This window comes from Lagenorhynchus albirostris, chromosome 5 (assembly GCF_949774975.1).
Source record: "Lagenorhynchus albirostris chromosome 5, mLagAlb1.1, whole genome shotgun sequence".
NCBI classification, from domain to species: domain Eukaryota; kingdom Metazoa; phylum Chordata; class Mammalia; order Artiodactyla; family Delphinidae; genus Lagenorhynchus; species Lagenorhynchus albirostris.
The window spans coordinates 86,729,991-86,751,813 of NC_083099.1; the positions used below are offsets into that span (position 1 = coordinate 86,729,991).

The 21,823-nt window shown below is 39.7% G+C and overlaps 2 protein-coding genes across 4 annotated transcripts in view; one reads left to right on the top strand and one right to left on the bottom strand.

The window, feature by feature from the left end:
* Positions 1-530: 530 nt before the first annotated feature.
* Positions 531-20,757, bottom strand: SLC35A5 (solute carrier family 35 member A5). 3 transcript variants are annotated; one of them, XM_060150614.1, is made up of 7 exons: positions 20,563-20,757; positions 19,609-19,757; positions 14,578-14,676; positions 13,046-13,176; positions 10,456-10,523; positions 3,295-4,075; positions 531-2,027 (listed from the first exon to the last, which is right to left on the bottom strand). In XM_060150614.1, the coding sequence occupies exons 2-7, from the start codon at positions 19,736-19,738 to the stop codon at positions 1,959-1,961; spliced, it is 1,278 nt and encodes a 425-aa protein (XP_060006597.1). In that variant the 5' UTR covers positions 19,739-19,757; positions 20,563-20,757; the 3' UTR covers positions 531-1,958. The 3 variants fall into 3 exon arrangements, with proteins under 3 accessions (XP_060006597.1, XP_060006595.1, XP_060006596.1); XM_060150612.1 differs by having other exon boundaries at positions 13,046-13,179; XM_060150613.1 differs by lacking the exon at positions 20,563-20,757 and adding an exon at positions 20,408-20,544 and having other exon boundaries at positions 13,046-13,179.
* Positions 20,758-21,015: 258 nt separating this feature from the next.
* The window catches only part of ATG3 (autophagy related 3), a 28,553-nt gene continuing 27,745 nt past the window's right edge, over positions 21,016-21,823 (top strand). The window contains exon 1 of the mRNA XM_060150616.1: positions 21,016-21,375. Within this exon, the coding sequence (XP_060006599.1) occupies positions 21,304-21,375 (72 nt within the window). The 5' untranslated portion in view covers positions 21,016-21,303. The remainder of the gene's footprint in view (positions 21,376-21,823) is intronic.

Genomic DNA, 21,823 nt, shown 5'->3' on the forward strand with positions numbered 1-21,823 from the left:
CAAACCCGTGTTGAGGGGTCAACTGTACTCCAGTACATCCACATCAGAACTTCACATTTCAGTCCCAGCTCCTTCCCTCTCTCTACTTAATTTGTAAATTAAGATGAGTAAACCTTCCTTTGGGCAATAAATGCTTTCCTGAAAAGGAGGGTGAAAAAGCAACTGTAAATGAGAAAATCAATCTCCATGAATTAGTGGGATCTGCTATTTAATATATCCCGTAGGCAATACCTTCACAAGTAATACTGTTGCAATTTTATGTTTAATAAGTATGTTTTATATGCTATATTTCCTAAAAGTGAGGTCTTCCTATAGCTGATTTTCTTTACCTTAAAATGAATTGCCATAATAAAGTAATCTTTCTGTTTCACATTACTCTGATGGAACGCCTATGATAAGGTAAAGTTTTGCTATTCTCAGAAGTCAAGATCTACTGAAAAAGAGACAGTTTTAAAAGTTCTTTTGAAATTACGTTTTGAAATTAAAAATACTCTGCATTCCATCTCATATAACAAAGTGGCAACACAAGGTAAGTGTTTAATAGTTATTTTATTTATAAATTTCCACCAACTCTTGCCATTCATATTGTTCTGGATATCACAGATGGATTATGTAATAGTATTATCTTATATTTATCTGTATGAAATTTAGGGGAAAGAAGAGATGTACAGACTGCATGAAAACGACAACTTAAAGCTCACATTTACAGTGTAGTGCTCTATAAACACACAGGTCTATTAGCTGAAGCCAACATTTGTCCCATCACCATCCACCATATGGCCTTGGGCAAGTCATTTCTGTTTTCTCATTTTTAAATTATCTATCACCTGACTTCTCTACCTCATAGACTCAACTGGATGCATGCAAAAATACCTCAAAAAATACCATGCAGTTTAAGGGTGCAATATGGTTACTATAAAGTGCTTTATTTATTACTGGCCTTCCTCTTTTTAGAGTAATACTATTCGTATTTCAGTAAAAGTCATTTGTTTGCAAAGTGACTCTTTTAAAAGAACTCTTCGGCAATAGTCTTACTGACAACCTGGCATGATTCTGAAGCCAGTGTCTCAACCTTTAGGAACAGAGTATGATATAAAGATATAAAATAGTCATAAGTTCTATTTAATAACTAATAAAAGTGGCTTATTAGTTCTCCAAAATAGAATAATTCAAGAGTCATGTGGTCAAACTGAGGAGAAAAAACCCACCATAGCTCGTTTAAGTGATGTAAAATACAAGTGATAACTGTGGGGACTGGAAACCAACTTTCACCTAAATGGAAGCTTATTTGTGTAGAAAAACATCAAAAGACAACCACTAAAAATAAGATTTCCCACAAATTCCTAAAAAATTAAAATTCTGAGATTTTTGTTGAAAAATTTGCTTCTTTGGCAAAACATTTGGCAAACAGACTACACTACTCTCAGATCAATGTTGTGGCCGGTTATTAAGGTCCTCCAACCACATTTTTAGAGTCTCATTGCTTTTTAATTACAAAATGACTATCTCCACGGCCTCAAAATTCAAGGGTCAACCTAGGTGATATTTATAACGATAAAAAAGGGAAGACTATGGCATGCAGAGCAGAACTACACAATTCTGAAAATCTGGCAAACTGATCTCTATTTGTATATTTATAGGGTACAGCTAACATGATTATTACAAGTTTTCTGGAATGGAGGAACAAGGAGAATAATCTGCAAATATATCTTGACCTACTAAGTACCAGGCCATTAATGCAGTCTCCATACTATTATTCTTACGTCAGTTCTTTAGAACTTTTTAGCCTCTAGGTACTCTAAGCTTTGGTTGGAATTATTTAGGGAGCGGTTAGATATATGCAAAGAGTTTTATGCTTTAGAAATGTTCTTGGTTTATCAAAGTGGAAAGATAAATATCACACATGCTGAAAATGTGAAGATAAGGTTTATGAGAGCTGCCAACTATTTCGGTACCAGTTAGAAAGCATCTTCATCTGATTCAATATCACTCTTGGGTTTGGTAAGTCTCTCCAGTTCTTCTCCATCCTAAAAGGAAACATGAAATCAGTAATTAATTAGGACAAAACTAGAAATGTCCCATTTTTAATGATTACTAAGGAGAAACCTTACTAACAAATCATGGATTTTATTTAATTAAACTATAATCTTGTTAAATGAAATTAAATAAATAAGTTCTTGGAAAGTTAACCGCAGGCATACAATGAGATAAAAAATTGGAATACACTTCAGTACATTTGAATTTCAAAGTTAACAAGAGCAAAGTAAGGAGCGGCCTCTGCTGGTCTTGGAGGGAAATGACTAAAGGCTGCAGAAATAGGTATAAACTAGGTCTTGTTACCTACATTGATTTTCTTCTACCTAAAAAAGTAGGGCAAGCAGTGTTATTAGACTGTTGGAAAAGAATACAGGATTTCTAAATCTATATTCTAACTGATATCAGAGCATCCTTCTAATTTTTTCATCTTAAGAATCTGTTGTAAATATCATCAGTTCAGAGGCATTACTGAGGGAAGCTTTGCCATGAACTGTATCTAATAAGAAATAGGTTAACTTTCCCGAAGAGTAAAATGTTCATTGTGTGAACTATCTCATATTTTGTGTTGTCATGAAAACTGTAAATTTAAACCTAGATAGAGGACTCCATTTCATGTTTTATTTAAATATATATCTCGTAACTTAAGCCTCCAAGAGATCACTATGCATTTGCAGCGATCCTTTTGGGAACCTTGGGAACCACCGTCTTAGCGAGATAAACAAGGTTGCCCTTCTGGGACACTCTGGTTGACGAAAAACTACAGTGAAAAGAAAGAAGCCAGGCTTTTGACTTATATTTAACAAGACTTACTAATGTCAAAGATCAACTTTTCTTACGAATGAGGCTTGTTTCCCCAACTACAGTGGGGTGGAAAGAGTAATGAATGGGTTTGGTACCAGTTCTTTCATTTACTATCTGTAACCCAGTTAGCCTCTCTGAGTCTGTTTCCTCACTTGTAAAACTAGGAGACTAGACAAGATAACCTGTGATGCATCTTCTGGTTCTGTGACTGTAATATTCTATGATACAACTAATGCAGAAGGTCCTTGAGACTGTGATTTATACTTTTTCTCAACCCCTGACAGCATTATCACGAGCCCTTATACATAAGGAGTCCAACAAATGTTTGTTGAACGGTAAGTCATAGAGATCCAATACGCCCTGTGCCAAATCAGCACTGATCTATTTCTTTTCTTGTATAACTACACTTTGAATTTGGGAAGAACAGGCAAAAATGCAGCATCGTCACAAACTTACCCCACTGGAGCGCTCCCAAAGACTGCCGCTTAGATCTCGGATCCTTTCTTGCCTAGGTGCGTATTCCAGACCTTGAGGCTTGCTGGCATTATAAATAAATATGGAGAGAAGAACTGACGGGGCTTCTATGAAAAACTCCAGGGAGGGCCTGAAGTCAAAGACCAAGACAGACACCGTTGTGATGACGACAGTGGTGACCTGGGCCATCAAGACATGGAACATGTTATCCAGGAACTTCAGAATAAAGGCCACTGAGAGGCCCTGGAATGCAGTTACAAAAATAAGGGCTACTGAAAATGCATTGTGGCCATAAAAAAACCCACAGTTCTTAACCTGATCACGGTTACTGCTCTGAAGGCCCAGGGTCAGCCCATTAAAAAGAATGCCAAAGAAATAGAGTTTGCTGTTCTGTACAAAGATGCTTTCAGTGAGCTGGTTCCCTTCCTTCAGTATCTTTTCATTATAGATATTGGCCATCGAAGAAATAAAACACTGGACTATAATAAGAACATGGCCCAAGCCAAGACGGATATGACTGAAAACCCTGGCCGTGGTGTTCCACTGAGCTTCAGAAAAAGTCCACTCCTTTGCCGTGCAATTGTCTTTTCCGGAGCACTCACTTCTGAAGAGAAGACAGGAATTGGATGGGCTGAAGAAGGCATCGTGATGAAATCCATGTCCTGCCAGGTTATGCTGTGAGGTCTCAGTCCCAGAAGTGAGGGCCACAATAGACAAAAACAAAATCAGGAGGGAAGCCCACTGTATCCAGTTTAGATGCCTCCTGTCCAAAGATGAAAAAAGAGATTTTAATACTGGTCTTTTTTCCTCCTCCCCTATCAACTGTGTCTACTGAAAACTCAAATCACTTGAGTACTTGGTTGCATGAACCATACAGTTTTTGCCTGCATTCCCCACAATTCAAGTTCAAAGGAAACCCGTCAGGGTGTGTCTGCTTCTTGAACTTATTATTAATTTTTTTTGGTACGCGGGCCTCTCACTGTTGTGGCCTCTCCCGTTGCGGAGCACAGGCTCCGGACGCGCAGGCTCAGCGGCCATGGCTCACGGGCCCAGCTGCTCTGCGGCATATGGGATCTTCCCGGACTGGGGCACGAACCCGCGTCCCCTGCATTGGCAGGTGGACTCTCAACAACTGCGCCACCAGGGAAGCCCTTGAACTTATTTATTTATTTATTTATTTTTTGCAGTACGCGGGCCTCTCACCGCTGTGGCCTCTCCCGTTGCGGAGCACAGGCTCCGGACGCGCAGGCTCAGCGGCCATGGCTCACGGGCCCAGCCGCTCCGTGGCATGTGGGATCTTCCCGGACCGGGGCATGAACCCGCATCCCCTGCATCGGCAGGCGGACGCTCAACCAGAGCGCCACCAAGGAAGCCCCTTGAACTTATTTTTTATCTGCTTTTATAGTAGCTGTCCCTTAAGGCCATTCAGTCATTTCTCCTCATTTTAAGTTTCCTGTTAACCTATAGGTTTAACTAAGCCTCCTTCCTACCTTGGGAACTGATCTTAGTTGTTTGGTACGATCACTTTTTAATCTCACGATAAAATAAGTTATAGCAGGGATTCTCAATCTAGTTTCCATGAACCAGAAAAAATGTGACGAGCTTAGCATATCTGTGAATTCTTGCAGTGTGTGCCAAATCTTCTACATAGGTGAATTCCTGGTCTTCCCCACCCCCACCAGGTGATCCTTCAAAGATCCGTCAAATTTTCAAAGGTATTCATGACCCAGAAATGATTTAAGGAGGAAGCTAGTTCCCAGATTCATGGCCTGATCATAAAATATTATACAGCAAACTGTTTGATAAGGCAAGGAAAAAATATTTTCAGTGTTTCAGTTGATGAAGTCCTAACAATGCTTTATTTCTTTCTTTCTTTTTCCTAACAACAAACTTTTCAGATATGGAGGATGTGATGATTATTATTCCATTTTGCAAATTCATTCAGTTCAACAGACATTTAATAAGCAGCAACTATGTGCCAGGCATGCTGGGAAGAGAAAAAAGACTTGGTCTCCATCCTCAAAGAATTTACACTTTAATACGGAGTGAGCCATGGAACTAAATAATGACAATATAATGTGTGACATGTGATACACAGAACAATTGGGGTACACTGAGGAACAACACCTGAGTCTGGAAATAGAGTCAGGTAGTGCTTCGAAGAGGAAATGACACTTAGGCTGAAAGATGAGAAATAAATTGAAGTTTCTCATGTGAAAAGGGAGTTGGCAATATACCCAGGAAGAGGCAAGAGTCTATACAAAGGCTACAAGAAGGTACATTGACTAAGGAAAGAGGGGTATGGGACTCAGGTGGGGGCATCCAGGGAGGCTTTTGGGGGGAACAACACCTTCAAGTTTGAAGATCGATTAGTCAGGTGGAGAAGAGGCACACCAAGAACAGAGATTAACATGAGCAAAGGCAGACATGTAAAGCAACAGGTGAGAACTGAAGTTGCAAGAATTTTGGAGCCTTTGTTGAGCACCTACTATAGGTCAGGCAGTTTCTGTTCTAGAGGAGGAAATGGTTCTCAGAGTTTAACTGACTTCTCTAAGGTCATGTATTTATGAAAGAGCAAGGAAGGAGTCTGAGCCATGGTTTTGTAAGTTCTCCTTCTGGACCAATGCACCTCTTAAGTATAATTCTGAGTTCCCAGGATGCCTGTACAGGATTATGTGTCTGATTTCACCAATGCTTCCATAGAGCTTCATGTTGTGAAACTGCTAACTGCACAGATAGCACAGACAGCAGCACACCTGTGCTCCCTATATGTCTTCTTGTGTATACACTTTCATATAACCAGATCTAGCATGCAGTGATGAGACCAACATAGCCTTATAGTCCATGAGGTCAGAAACTGTCAGCTAGTCACATACATTTCTGAAGGTGCAGGTGGTACACATTTAGTAGTAGAAAGCAAATGGAACAGAAACCGAAAAGACAGAGATGAAAAATGGGTGCTCAATTTATAAAACTCATTATATAACCAAGTACTGTAAGTCAAGATAAATGAGGCAATGATATACTCTACAGGTCCTTTGGAAGTTTTCAATTCTGATGGCTATAGATCTTCCACTAATATTGACATGGAGAAAAAAGAATCCAAGGAAATAAAGCCTTAAATAAGCTAACCGGTAACTACTGCAAATAATTACTCATTCAAGATAATGTTCTAGGAAGGTAAAAATTATTAAGGATTAGGGTGAAAATAGATTTTTAGCAAAGAAAATAAAACAATAAATCATCCTATAAAGTCAGCTGAGGATCTGCACTCTTATAAATGATGACTGATTAGGCATGAAAGAGTTTGAAAAAGTTTGCTCCTTACGGCTTAGGTGATTCAACAGTAGAAACTCACTTAACCGACCTCTCCACTGCCCCAGTAAAACATTCAGATTGATGCGCAGAGCTGAATGCCTCTGGCTGGAAGGCTGCTGAACCTGAAGGCCTCTGCTCCCAAGTGAACTGTTTGCTCACAAAGAGTCTCTGTTCCAAAACGTGTTTTTGCCAGGTGACCTCATTATTGTAATTATATATTTTAATGATTACAGAAATCATAAATTATGAGTGAATGAAAAGGATTGCTGTTTTCATGAAAACTAAGTTGAATGCTTTGGGAGGACAAAAGGCAAATCTCAAGACAAAAAACCTGCCTTTGAATTAGGTACAGGTAAGTTAGTTTAAGCTTAGGGAATGAATAATAAAAATCCAGAAGAATCTACTTTAAAAATATACTTAAGGCTTGCTCCACTATAATGAAATTGAAACCAGAAACCACAGATGATGTGTAATGAATGTAGTTTCAAGCAAGTAAGAAGCCAAAGAACTCCAATCAGCAAACCCCACACGTATGCAAAGGAAAGGTTCCACTTTGAACCATGGTTCCACTTCGAACCATCAAAAGAATGATGAATCGACACTTACATACCTTAAGTTAAATTGTCTAAAGTATATATATATATTTTAAATGACATCCCTACTTTGAGTTTTCCTAGTAACTCACCAATTAGGTCCAAATTGTGTCAGATATGAGCATTTCTACCATATCTGGTGGTAAACCAAAGCAGAGCAAGAAAATATTTAAGTGGAAAGACATAACTTTTTACAAGAAACCATGCATCATAACTTTCTAAATAGCACAAAGAGTGACCAGGGGCAGATTTATCAAGGGAAATTATAAATATTTATCAAGTGACTGAATGGTTTTAGAGAAATGCTTGTCATTACTGAGTGGCACCTTTTATTTTTTCTGCTGGTTCAGAAAGTAAAGTTCACCGTAACTTCTAAGACATCCAACATATGTTTCAAAATGTGTTTTTTAATAATTTTTTCCCTTCCCTTTGAAGAAATCACAGAAACTTATATACATTCTTTAGGTAAAAATAAGTGCTGGTCTTGGTTTCGCTCTCTAATCTCCCAAATCTCGATGTTCAGGCTGACATTATTATTCCCTAAAGCCTAGCAAACAAGATTATACAACTTTGCCAAGCCTTAGGAGCAAACCAATAGGGCTTTGAGGCATGCCTGCCACATTTCCACTTTGAACCAGTAACTATACTTCAAGGAGGAAATCTATGCATTCACATGGGGTTTAGAATAAGACATTTGAATGATGATACTTTTCACTTGTTCTCACTTTCAAATTCTTACAAGTAAGTTTTACATTAGTCACTGGACTTATTTTTTTCTACCTATAGCCTTATATCCTTTACCTGTATGGGAAAGGTTATTTGATAGCTCTGCTAGAGTCAAGTATAAGACAAGAGCTTTGATATTCTAAATGAGTTATTTATGGCAAACAAATTAAGAACTTGTGATAGAACTCAAGCTATTCTTAGGTCAAAATTTTATTGCCACGGGCAAAAGACCATCAAATGACTCATGAAGAGTAGATTAAATAGGGAAAAACTAACAAACAACATACACTGTCACCAACAAAAAGATCAAAATAAAACAAAGTTGATTTTAAAATATAATAATAGGTAATACTTAAAAGGCATTCCCATAAAAGACATTATTAATTACCACATTTTAGCTTCACTATTTAGAGTAGCTTCAAGTGCTGATTTGTGAATTAGTCAAACTAAGACCCATTCTGGGAACTAAGTGCTTGTGGAAATAATAAAAATGGAGTGCTTTTATTGTTTCTTTAATCTAAAGAACTTCTAAGGATTCAAAACAGAGTGGTATTAACAACAAAGCAAACACATGCCTAAGAATCCATATTACTGCTTTGAATATTAAGAGGTAAAATATGTTAAAAAAAAAAAAAGTTTGAACTGTAGTTCATAACGTTGTTTGCCCCTCTGCCCCCAGCCTATCCACCTACACTCCCTCTTCTACAGCCAAAGGGAGCTGCCTGAGGGCTGCAAAATGCTTAGTGGCTCTGGGTTCCAGGCACAGACTCAGCCTAACTGCACCTATCTCATGGGGTCATTGTGGGGTTAAGTCGAAATAGGGTAGAAAGGCCCTGAGGAGACCTTAGTGTTTTCTAGTCACTGGTGGAGAGCATCCCCGCGCAGCTGCCCACATGGCAGTCGGGCCACCCTGGACAGGGCTTTTCCAAGTGCCCCTCACCTTGGCCCACAGCCCTGCTCATGCTCTGGGGTCATTAAAAAAAACAAACAACTCTGGGCATAGCTAGAGCTACTAGCCAATTTCAAGTCAGGAAATACCTTTAAACTTCTCTTTGGTAAATTCAGTTATTAATTTAATTTTGACATAATACTTATGTATTATATAATAACTTAAGTATAATACCATGTGTACTCATAAACTGTCACTTCACAGGAAAAAAAAATTTTTTACTTGAAAAAAAAGTGAAAAAAAAAGCCCCAAACAAAACAAAAAAAAAATACATGTTTTTGAGACCATCACTCCCCTATTAATAGTGAGTATTTTATTGTGTGTCAGAGCCAACAATTATTCCTTTATGGAAGTGCATCCCTAATTTTATCACAGGAATCAATATAAAAATATGATTGCTTACATATGTTTTCTCAGAAGCCAACTTTTATCCTACAAAATGACTTTCGTGCTGATTTTAAAGACTTTAAAACGTTTTTTTGGATTAGCATTCTTTAACTTGCTAGTTGAATTGAATTATTCTCACAATTCATAAATAAAATGAAGAAAGTGATAGCAAAAGCAAATTTCAGTGACTCTAACATTTAAATTGGATGAAATGCTATGTTCATTTTTTTCCCATCTCTTACATTAACTATTAAATTGAATGTTTCCTCAGGGTAAAAGAAAACCTTTCAAGAATTTCATATAATTTATGTACTGGATGCATCATGGGATTCAACAAATAACTACTGAGTGCCTATGGACCAAGCCCTTCATCCTTCTGTACACATCAATTATGAAAACACACTATGACACAGCAGATTGAGAAACAAATTAAAAAGAGAATGTGAATGTAAAATTAAAATAAAAACAATGACAACAAATATAACAGAGAGTTAATTTTATTTTCATCATCATCATCATTAAATAACAAATTAAACTGGAGTTAAGTACCCAGATCCTGTATCACCTTAGGACATTCTGGCCTTTGCTTTGCAGCAGAGCCTATCTAAACTAAAAATGTTTATTTTATTCAAACGTTCTCCTGGAGATGAATTAGTGATAGCACTTGGAAAGTTTAATAAGTTCACTCTTATTAATTGGAATTTTAACTAGATTCCTCATGCAAATCCTCTGCCAGTTAGAGCTTAAATCACGTAGTCACCTCAAGGAGTTTAATAAGGAATTTGCCACTTTTTATCACCTCCAAACTCCAAATAACAAATATATTAATCTTAGGAACTTCTTGGTTCCCTATTAGTGTACAGAGAATCTGCAAAAAAAAAAAAGCTACTGAATTCTTTGTTGAAAACCTGGCACTAAAAATTAAAATAATTAAAACCCAATCATCTCTTGTCTTTTGAGATGCTAAGAAAATACATTTCAAACATTGAATCGCAGAGGATTTAGACAGGCTAACACTGCAGCTGCTTTCCAGATGGGTTAAACAACTTGCCCAACACACAAAGCAAATTAGGAATAAAATCCCGGCCTTGGGATTCAGAGGGTATATCATCTGAAACAAGGCGGTACCATTTTAAAGTATGATATATGCTTTCACAACAAGTTACTTACTTCAGCACTATCCTGAATAGAAGAGCTGTTGTTATAATGCTAAAATTTGAGAAGATAACAGCCATGGCCTAGAAAGAAAGAGAAGATAGAGTTACAATCCAAGCAAAGCACTGACCTCAGAAATCTCCCAGCTTGGTGCAAGTTCACCTGACAAAAAAAGCTTTTTGGTCAAAATCCAGAGGGGTTATTAGGGCAGCTACTTCACTAGAGGATTAAATTCTATTTTTATTGCTTGTTAAACTTACGTAGATATGATCAAATTATTGTACAGGCTTTGAAAATGTGCTGAAATTCAGCAAATGCCTGTTTAATAATCTTTATGTGCAGATCTGGAAATACGTATAAACTCTATAAGTTTAGGTCCAGAAATAATGGTTACAATGATTGTAAAGCATACTTTTTCAAGCTCTCAGAGACTTTTAACACTGATTCTGTGGGTAGAGAGAAAGCAAGTACTGTTAGGCCCATTTATACATTAAGAAGATGGAGGTATAGGTTTTTAAGCGTTTTTAATGCTCTAGGAATTAAATCAATTTATACCTGGTTGAACTGTAGTGATTCAATACCAGTGATTCACTACCAAACTTATATTTGACAGTCCTTTGGATTTATTCACATTGTTCTAAACACTTAGAAAGGTGTTAGCCAGATTTTATTAAGGTTTGTTTTTGTGAATTTAGTCAAATTTCACATATGAAAATATTAATCTGAACATATATACATTTTGGCCCAGAAAATATGAAATTTATCACTGCCCCCATAATTGGATCTGACAATATTAATAATTTCTAAAAACAAATCCTACTGCCTTCCTCCTTGCTGTCACTTTAAACTGACCAAGCCTAAAGAGTATCCACAATCTTATGCAACCAGCAAACACGACTAATATGCAGCTGAATTAAAGAAATAAGAGTAAAATCCAATAACAACTAGCAAAAATTCCAAGAATACAATATTGCTCTTTTCCTACTGACTTTTATGGGAACCATTATTTTAAGGTTTTCTTTGCAGATGAATGCTTGTGAACCCCTGGTTAGGAGACAAGTAAGAGGAGATAAGAAAAGTACGTGGCTGGTTAAGAGTGGGGAAGTGGCGGCTCTGATCAATCAGTTACAGCGCTGCTGCTGGCCTGGGGAATTGTGTCCACTTTGTCCAGGCAATAGTATAGAACAAATAAAATATCACAGCTCTTTGCCCCCAAACTTCCATGCATCTCTATTTAATTCTTTCCAACGAGGTGTGGGCATAGCACTACACAGAATATGTATGCCAAGTAATTTATTTTGTAATATCTGTGGTTGTACACAATCAGGAAGGAAGAGCAAAGCAAGAAGCTGTAAGAACAGGAAGTTGCACTCCTGCTTTGGTACTAGGGGTTTAGCAAAGGGATATAAATTTAGAGGTAGTCTGTTGGATGCAAATAAAACACAACAAATATACACTTCTTGAATGTGAATAATTATGTTGTTGGGAGGAATTCTCAGATCTGAAAAACAAAGTGAAAGAATTTAGGAGAGGACACATTTTAAATGGAATGAACTTTTACTAATAAAATGGATCACAGAGCTGAAAGCAACTTCATGTGATCCCCTGGCCTAGGCCCTTACCTTTGGGCCGGTATGGTAACACTATTCTATTTTACAGAGCGGTTTGGCCTTGCCTGGTTCTAATCTTTTAAATTGTGCAAAAGAATCAAACTCCTGTTTTCTACCTCAGTGCCCTCTTGACCCCTCCTTTTCACCCCACTTTCATACTGATTTGGATATACTTAAGAGGCTTCAAATAGAGGACTAGTGTCAACAGAAATTCTATTTATGATCAAAATGCCTGAACTTGCTCTTTAAAGAAAATTAAAACACATTTTCTTAAATGTGGCAATAGAAACCTTCGTTTTATAAAATGAAAATATAGAGGGGAAAATATACACGTGATCCAAACTGAGTAATAGGTAAAAGCAGAAGAGACCAAACTTTAATTCTGATTACTAACAGCTCTCTAAATTGGCGTAGGGGATGCCAGGGGAGATGAGAAGTATACCTAGTATTATCAGTTATGGATAGCAGTTAGATTGGGAGGATATAATCTCTACCCTTAAAGAACTTGGTTAAATGACAGGACTAACAGAAAACGAAAATCATACCAAAAGAATACATATACACCACATTAAAACAAGTGTAAGAAAGAGCGGTACACTGAGTGTATAATTTTCTGAGTTAATCATGGGAGTCTGCTTGGAGGTCCTGGATGTTGAGATTAATATTAGAGGTGGGTGACCACAGGATGGCTCAGAAAATAGGCAGACTGGTTAAGGTTACACAGAGAGAGATGGCTCTAGATTCAGTGGTCAGGAAGCAGCTCCCACAGATCAGTCAGCACAGTTTAATAGTTATCTTTCACAGCGGAAGAGTCTTGCAAGTGGATTGGTAAGTCAGTGCTCAGATGATTCTGCTAAAACCTCAGGAAGGCCAGTGAGGCAATGAGAAACTAACAGTGCCAAGGAAAACGATTAAAAAAAAAAAAGAGAAAGGTTAGTTCCAGGATTCATTTCTCTGTCTTTTCAATGCTGTCTTCTTTGTCATTATTTACTTACAGGCTGAAGATAGGAAAGGACATAGAAGACAATCAAATTATCCAGGAAATAAAGAAAGGCAGGAATGGACCACTTCATGAAATTAGAGAATTCCTTCCAGGAACCACATCTCAAGTTTCTATTTTGATGATCTTCTAAAGAAAAAAATACAGCAATAAATATATGAGCTTGATGAGAATGCACATATTTTTAGAGAAAGTAAATTGTATTTAATTTCTGATATAATTCTTTAAAAGAGACTTAATGAACATGCTTTCATAAGTGACTATTAGCCTTGAGAAATCAAGGACTACACAGGATTCCATTATGGTCTTTCTTCACCCCACCACCGTGCTCATCTCTGACAACAGCAACACTTTAGGAATACTGATTTTCTTAGTTCCTGCTAACTTGAGACAGACGTATTACTGAAGAAGGCAACTCAGGACACACTTATGTTTTCTCTTACTACTCTGAGCATAAAGCCAAGAGAGATCAACAAGTTAAAATAAGTGGAACAAAAAATGTAGCGTTCATGCTGGGATTTTTTTTCCTGGGGCCGGGACGGTGGTGCTGTGGTGGGTGAGGGAATCAGGAAAGGGAGATAACTAAGTGAAAGTTTATATACAGGGGAGTAGAGAAAATTAACCTTTGCTCATCCTAGTATGAGTTATTCTCCTATCTCTAGGTTTACAAAAACTTAAGAAGGTACTATAACGGAGAATGTAAAATAAAATGAAAAGATAGAAAACAATTTAAGTCTAACCCCTGTAAACACTTCATAAATTTCACGAGATTAAGAAATGTATTCCACTAACTAGAAACTCTGCAAAGACTGAAACCTCTGAGAATGAAAAGACAACTTCTTGGGCAAGCCCTTTAATAGTGTAAACTCTATGTCTACCTCATGTGGGAAGGTGGATCAAAGTAGTAGAGAGAGCTAAGGTTCAATAACTGGAGAATTAATAGCCACAAAAGGGTACATACTTTTGATCTGAGGAAGGATTAGTACCCTTATTTGATACTATTTGCACACTTATTTGATACTTATTTGATAGTTGATGAAACTGGAGCTCAGAAAAGTAAAATAATCTGCAAAATCTGTAAATAATCTGTAAAATAATACAGTCTCTCTGACTCCAAAGCGCTATGCTGTCCCCCTAAAGGCAATGGGGATTGTTTTGCAGTATGCTACATATGACGTCAGACAGTAGTGATTTAGATAATCCTGAATTTGAACAAAAACTAACTCGCTGTGTGACCCACCACAGGAACAAGTCAAGAGGCAGCACAGTGGACGGGACGCTAGGACATGCGGGTTGGAGTCCAGGCTTTGCCCCTTCCTACCCAGCACCACATTAACACTTACTACTTACTCTCTGAGTCTGCTCCTCACCTGCAAAACATGAGTAATCATATTTCTATTTGTATCTTAGTATTCTCATATATTAAATTAATGGGCTAGACTAACTGATATGAAATGTTCCTTTCAGTTCTAAAATTTTTTGATTCTGTGATTTTTAACCAGTATATAATACCATTTCAAGACTCACCTTTCTTTAGAACCCAGAATGACACAAGCACACAGAAAACCAGCTTCACCAGTTCTGAGCACACATTCACAGTAGTTGGAAGATAATCATATTTGTTCTCTGAAATGTAACAGAAATGTTTTTTAATTATAAATTTTGCTCTATATAATGCTTACATACAGTAAATAATTTAGAGCTGTTTCTAAACTTAAAAGTTGGACTTTAAGACTGGTTATATTGGGCTTCCCTGGTGGTACAGTGGTTGAGAGTCCGCCTGCCGATGCAGGGGACACGGTTTCGTGTCCCGGTCCGGGAAGATCCCACATGCTGCGGAGCAGCTGGGCCAGTGAGCCATGGCCGCTGAGCCTGTGCGTCCGGAGCCTGTGTTCCGCAATGGGAGAGGCCACAACAGTGAGAGGCCCGCGTACCACAAAAGACTGGTTATATTAAACTTCATCCAGTTGGTTTTGGCTCTTTTGGATTTTTGAATCAATTCACCTAACGTGAATTCACCTTGCCTCATTGAGCGTTTTATTATCCTTGAAATTGAGAGATATGCCTCTCATGTTTTCCTTCGAGTTCCTGAAAAATGTGTTGAGGAGGCTAGGGCTACAGGCAAAGAAAGCTTTCTGGCATTAGAGATCACCTTCTAAGTTGACCATTAACTAACAATCAGGGCCTGACTAATCACACAGCTATCAATCTAGGTGGCTGAATTATTACCCAGCTCATGATTCCTCTTGTGTGACTTGTCTGCCTTGCTTAAATCAAGGTACACTCTGTCTGTGATATTCCCTGAACTCAGTTTTCCTATCTGTTTCATATCATGGTACACATGGAAAACAATATTTGTTAGGCACTCTGGGACAAACGGTATGTTGTGGTAACAGAAGGAAGCGGCTTGAGGCAAGAGGCAACTGGCCCAGGGCTCTTCGGTGGACAAACACACTGACACATCCAAACCCACTGACCAATCAGGAAGCTATATCCCAACCTACAAGTCAATCTAATTAGGAAATGAGGTTTGGTTAGTATATCTTGACTTAGCTGTTATTTCTCTCCTTTTTCTAAAATGCTTACAAACAACTTGCTCTATGATTTTGCCAAGGACAAACATAAATTTTATTAGTTACTATTTTGAGGAATGCATTTTCTCAAAAATATTTGCTTGTTTCCCTTGGTTGTCATATGAAAAAACTGGCCAAGTACAAAGGAAAAAAGCCAAGTACAAAGGAAAAAAGCCAACTCGACATTCTTGCTCCCCAGAACACTCTTTCTTCCTCTTTTCTGTGGTTTTCCCTGACCTTCACAACCTATGCATAATCAATCCTTTACTCATCTCTGATCCTGTAGCACTAGTGTAAACAGATAGGGTAGGGGGTCCCCGGAGAAAGAGAACCAGGCGTGGCTTTCTGGACATAAGAGAAGCCATTTTTGGCCGAAGCCATCTTGTGACTTAAGCCTGGCCATAATGCTTGTCCTTGAACAGGTCTCAGTAATTAAGGATCTTAAGGGAACAAAAGAATGCAGGAACAAACTGTTATCCAGCAAGAGAAGTGACAATAGCAAAGATAATGTATCAGTTGTAAAGACTCCCAGTTCAGTTTCAATGGTAAAGATGAGCCTGAATTGCTCAACCACCAGATCAACTAGAACTGGATGATGATGTTGACCTTTTCTGACCCTCCTGACTTCAATCAACTAAAGCTGGATTCTGTCAACCACCCAAGCCCCTTCATAAAATGCATGTACCCTTTAGCTTAAAATTTCCCCAATTTTGCTGTTTGGGAAGACACTGCTTTGGGAACAATCCCTGGTGTCCTCCTTACTTGCTACAAGTAATAATAAACCCTTCCTTCTCCCGATCTTTGGCTTGGTTGTGTCTTTTGGCTCAACACCTACCAAGAGGTGAACCCTGCTTTCGGGTAACACTACCTATAAACCTCTATAACAGTACTTGTAACATTGTATTATAGTTATTTTTTATGTTGTATGTCTTACCCTTAAAATGTAAGCTTTGGGGCCTCCCTGGTGGCGCAGTGGTTAAGAATCCGCCTGCCAATGCAGGCGACACGGGTTCGAGCTCTGGTCCGGGAAGATCCCGCATGCCGCGGAGCAACTAAGCCCATGCGCCACAACTACTGAGCCCACGCACCTAGAGCCCGTGCTCCGCAACAAGAGAAGCCACCACAATGAGAAACCCGTGCACCGCAACGAAGAGTAGCCCCCGCTCGCTGCAACTAGAGAAAGCCCGCGCGCAGCAACGAAGACCCAACACAGCCAAAAATAAAAACAAACAAACAAATTAAATAAATAAATTTTAAAAAGTAAGCTTCTTACAAGACAGGGATCATGTCTTGTAAGACATCCTAAACCTGGCAGTTAAGTGTTCTGCACTTAGTAGGCACTTAATTGGCTGTTAAACTTTCTCCATTATTCAAAGCTCAGTTAAAAACATCTCTTCCTCCCTCTTCTGAGCTCAAAGTTATACTGAAATCACATTTCCATTATCCTCCAACAATACTTTGCTTTACTTTCTAGCACGATACACATGAGCAAACATGCACGCACACAAATGGGGGGGGCTTCATATCACAACTTTCAAACTCTTGTCACTGCTCTTTAACTCATTCTTGCTTTTCATCATTTTTGTTTTTCTCCTTGCATTTCTCTCATGGTTGATCCCGTATCGTATCACAGCATCATGTGTGACCTCTCTCCACTCTTCTGCCCACACTTCAACCTTATCTACGCCACATTCATCCTTATTGGTTTCCCTTCACTCCCAGAGAGAGGAGCCATGGCCCCACTGTTTACCCATTCTCCCCATTAAAACCTTCCATTCTCTTCAGGGGCTTTGCTCCAATAATTATTTCCTCGGGCTTCAGTATATCTCCTTTATCTTTCAATTAACTGGCTTCCTCTCCTCTCCTACAAATATGTTCAAAACTCCCAACCAAAAAAAATAAAATATAAGATCCTCCCTCTCCAGCTACCATACCTCCTCCTAATCTCCATAAAAGTGTCAATATTCATTATCTCCACTGTACCCACTTTCCACTCAGATCTTGCCCCCAAGCAGTTTGGTTTCTAATCCCACCACAGTACTCCAACTACCTAGTTCCTGAGATTACCAAACATCTTCTAATTACTAATTCCCAAGAGTGGGTTTTACTCCTTATCTTATCCTGATGTTGCAATTTCCTCCCAGTCAAACTCCCTTCTATAAGTCATGTGCATTTAGTTCTCTCACCTCTCTAATTCCTTCTTAATGTCCTCTGAGTGTCAGCACTCCTGTTAAATGCTGGCATTCCTTGGCTCTTTGTTATTTTCTCATTCTGTGTGGTTACCCTGAATGAGCCCTCTGCTCCTCGAGTTTTAAATGTCAATTTAATATAAATGTTTCCAAATCTGTATTCTGGAACATTTAATGCTCACTAAACATGTCCATATGAATATCTCCTATTTATTCACTTAACTGGCATTTCCTTGACATGTGTGAAGTGCTAAACACTGCAGGATACAGCAGTAAACGAGGACACAGCTCCTGGCCTCATGGAAGGTACAAGAGCTAAAACTGTTAATTTCTCTGAGCTCTGTCCAACTGCTCTTCCTTCCTTAGTCTCCATCTCAGTTGAGAACATCATTGATCTACTCAGCATCCAAACCAGAAACCTCTGAACTATCCAATACTTCATCTCCTTTAATCTCCACATTCCACACATTCTCCAGGTCTTATCTTTTCTATGTTTAGAATATTTCTTGAATCTATCCTCTCTTCTCAATTCCTACTTCAAAAGCCTTGGTTAGTTTTCATCATCTGTGGCTTGAATTTGTAATAACCCCCTAACTGGCTACTTCTCTTCCCCTTTAATCCATTCTCCATCCAGCTACCATAACAGTCTTTCTCATCTTAACCTGCCGTTTATATTCCAAGTATTCCTTGTCCCCCAGACGCTAGGGCCTAGAGAATAAAGTCCCAGATGCTTAGCATGACATATAAAGTCCTCAGCGCTCTGATCATTACTGCCCTCTCTGGCTAAGCACTCCTTCCCCCCTCGTCCAAGTCCTTAAAACTTTTTGCTCAGTAATTCTGAACTACACATTCTCACAATCCATCCTGCTTTTTTAATACATCTGTTCATTTTTACAGGCTGTTGCTTCTGTTTTGAATACCTCTGCCCACCTTGTCTTCTTGTGGATCAACTGTCACCTTATCAGGGAAGTGTTCCCTGACTGCTTCACAGTCCACATCATGCTCTCCCAGACAGAATATATCACTTTCCATGTAAAACTACCTCTGTATCTTTGGTATAGAACTGCACTTATTATACTGTATTTTCATGATGCATTTACATGTATTTCTCTTCTAATAAACTGTGAATTCTTGAGAATAAAGTCTATATCTTGTGCACTTTGAACTCTGCTAGTAATATCTAGCCCAGCACCTGGCAGAGAAATGTTAACTGAAAAAGAGACTTATGTACACATCTGACTCCCCAAGCAGACCATTAATGATCATGATGTCATGATTTTACGTGTACTCAATAACTAGTGAGAGGTTCTCAACACAGTTTTGTGGAATTAAACTGTTTAAACACAAATTCTTACATTAAGAATAATAAAAGATTTCCTGAGTATGTATTTATCAAAGCTAATAACCTGTACTGCTCCATTGATTATGTAGTTAAAATAGTACCTCACAAACCCCAAGTGACCAAATGTATCTCCTATTTCAAAATAAGTTATAATATATATTGCTATAGGCCCAGAAACACCTGTTGATTAAACCAACAGTCAGATGTTATGATCTGTTCTGCAAAGGTTTTGATCCTGTACTTAACTGACCCAAATTTCACTCAGCATCAAAAATTTTTCTTGGTAAGGAATGACAGTTTAAAGAACCAAATTTAAACATGGTTTATCACTGACATGAAGCAGAATACTTTAAAGGGTATTATCCCCATTTTATATACAAGGGAAACTAAAGACAAGAAAGATAAAGTGTGATTAGATGGCAGTGCTCCATACATATTCCAAATCTTAACTTACCTTCATTGGCTGAATATTTTACAAGTAGGATTCGACTGGAGCTTAAAGCAATGAATATGGCCCCCAGCAGGAATGTATACATTGCTGAAGAGGAGCTTAACACGGGATGACCACAATAATTGCTTTCCATTCCACTGTTTTTTAATTGCCTTAAAGAGAAGAACAAGTTCATGAGCAACCCTGCTGGCAGATTAAGCATAATGCAAATACCACTGATTTGTGAAGAACAGAAAAGGAATTTTTTAGATGTCTGGTTATGCCTATACCCAAAGCAAAAAAGTTGGGGAGTACAAGGGAAACTATGGGGAAAGGAAAGAGTCAAAATTTGATAGGAGGGGGAACTCTAGAGATTGAAAAGGCAAGAGCCAGGTTAGAAGTGCTGCCAAAGGTAGGACATTTTAGGACTGCAGGATTCTGCAGAAAAGCAATTCTTTAACTTTCATTCTTATGAGCAACTTTGCTCTAGAAGATAATTTCATATTTGTATTTTTCTCCTCAGTAGCAGTTTTTCCATAGGAGGAAGAAAAAGAGCTTGATGGGAAAGATTTCGTTACAATAATGACCGAAATAGAAATATCTGAAACACTGTTAATTTATACTGAACTACTGTTGGAAATAGAAGACGACTTAGAAATCAATGGCTCTAAGGCCCTCTTTTGATATGTTAAGGCCATTAAACTCCAGGTCGGGTAACTACCCAAAGCAACCCAGAGTAAGGATAGTGCACAGTGCCTGGGGGATTGGTGAGAGATGGGCTGGAAATACCAATGCCCACAGCCCAAGGTGGGCGTAAACCTACCAAGGCCAAAGAGACACCTCCCCTTCTCGGGAAGAGCAGCTTTCCCTCCACGATCTAGGAACGCCTTCTTGTCACACATGCGCAGGAGGCATCTCGTCTGGGGCGCCCTCCCCTCAAACGCACGCGCACTTCCTTGTCCCGGGGGGCGCGGTTACCTCGGTCCCTTGGAAGAGCTTCTATTGGAAGAGCGTACATCCTAAAGCTAAGACAGTAACTGTCTAGGTCCGCAGCAGCAGCAGCGGTAGCTTTTAAGGTCCATACGCAGAGAATCTATGGGAGGAAAAGAAAGGCGAATCAGCCTTTGGACCCGACCATCCTATTCCGGAACAAAAAGCACAATAACTACCCGACTGAGCAAAAGCGGACCTGGCGCCCATTGCGCAGGCGCGCTCAGTGTTACGCTTCCGGAGGGAGGGGAGAAGCGACCCGATCCCGCCCCAGCGCGGCCTTTGTCGCGTCACGTGCCCGGAGGCTCCTGTGTCACGTGAGGCCCAGGTGGCGACGGAGCTACGGCGAGAGGGCGAGAGTAAGAAGCGGAAGGCGGAAGGGGCGCGAGTGAAGGCTGGCAGAGAAGACTCCTCCCGAGAGGGCAAGGGGTGCGCGTGCGCCCTCTTCTTCCAGCGCAGCCCCGCCGCCCTCGCTCGCGGCCAGGTGACAGCTGGGCCTGGCCTACTGCGCGCTGCCTAGGGCGCGAGGAGCGCGCGCCCTGCCCTTGCGTGCCGCGCCGGCCGCCCCTCCCCCTCGTCCCGTCCCTCCCGGCGCGTCCCGTCCCCTTGGGTGCTGCCGGCCGGTGCTGAGGCGAGTCGGCGGCAGCGGGGACATTTTCTGACTCCCGACCACTGTCCCGGCTGCCCTTTCCTCTCCGACGCGGGGCCGGCCGCTACTCCGGCCCCAGGATGCAGAATGTGATTAACACGGTGAAGGGAAAGGCACTGGAAGTGGCTGAGTACCTGACCCCGGTCCTCAAGGTAAGCCGGGCTTGCCGGGGGTTGTCAGGCTCACGCTTGGCTCTGCAGGGACCGAGGACCGGACGCCGGGGGAGTCACGGTGTTGTCCGGTGGGGAGCGGTGTAGGGTGGTACGCGGGAAAAGGTGCAGCCCCCTCCCGCGGTCTTATCCAGCTGTTCTCTAGGGTAAACTTGGAGCGACGCTCTGTGCGTACTTCACCCGCCAGAACTCAGCTCGTCTGGGTACATCGGGTTGGAGCGTAGTCCGCAGCTAAGTGGGTTTTAGAACATTGAATCCTAACCTCGGAAGTCTTCTGAACTTTTTAAGCAAGGATTTTGCTTATTTTAAAGAAATGAATCTGTTTGGTACTAAAATGACATGTTGCTTTTTTTCTTTCAAATTTAGTAGTAAGTTTTGTAATTAGGAGTTTGAAATAGTAAGTTGTGAATGAGGTCGCAGCTTATTAGAT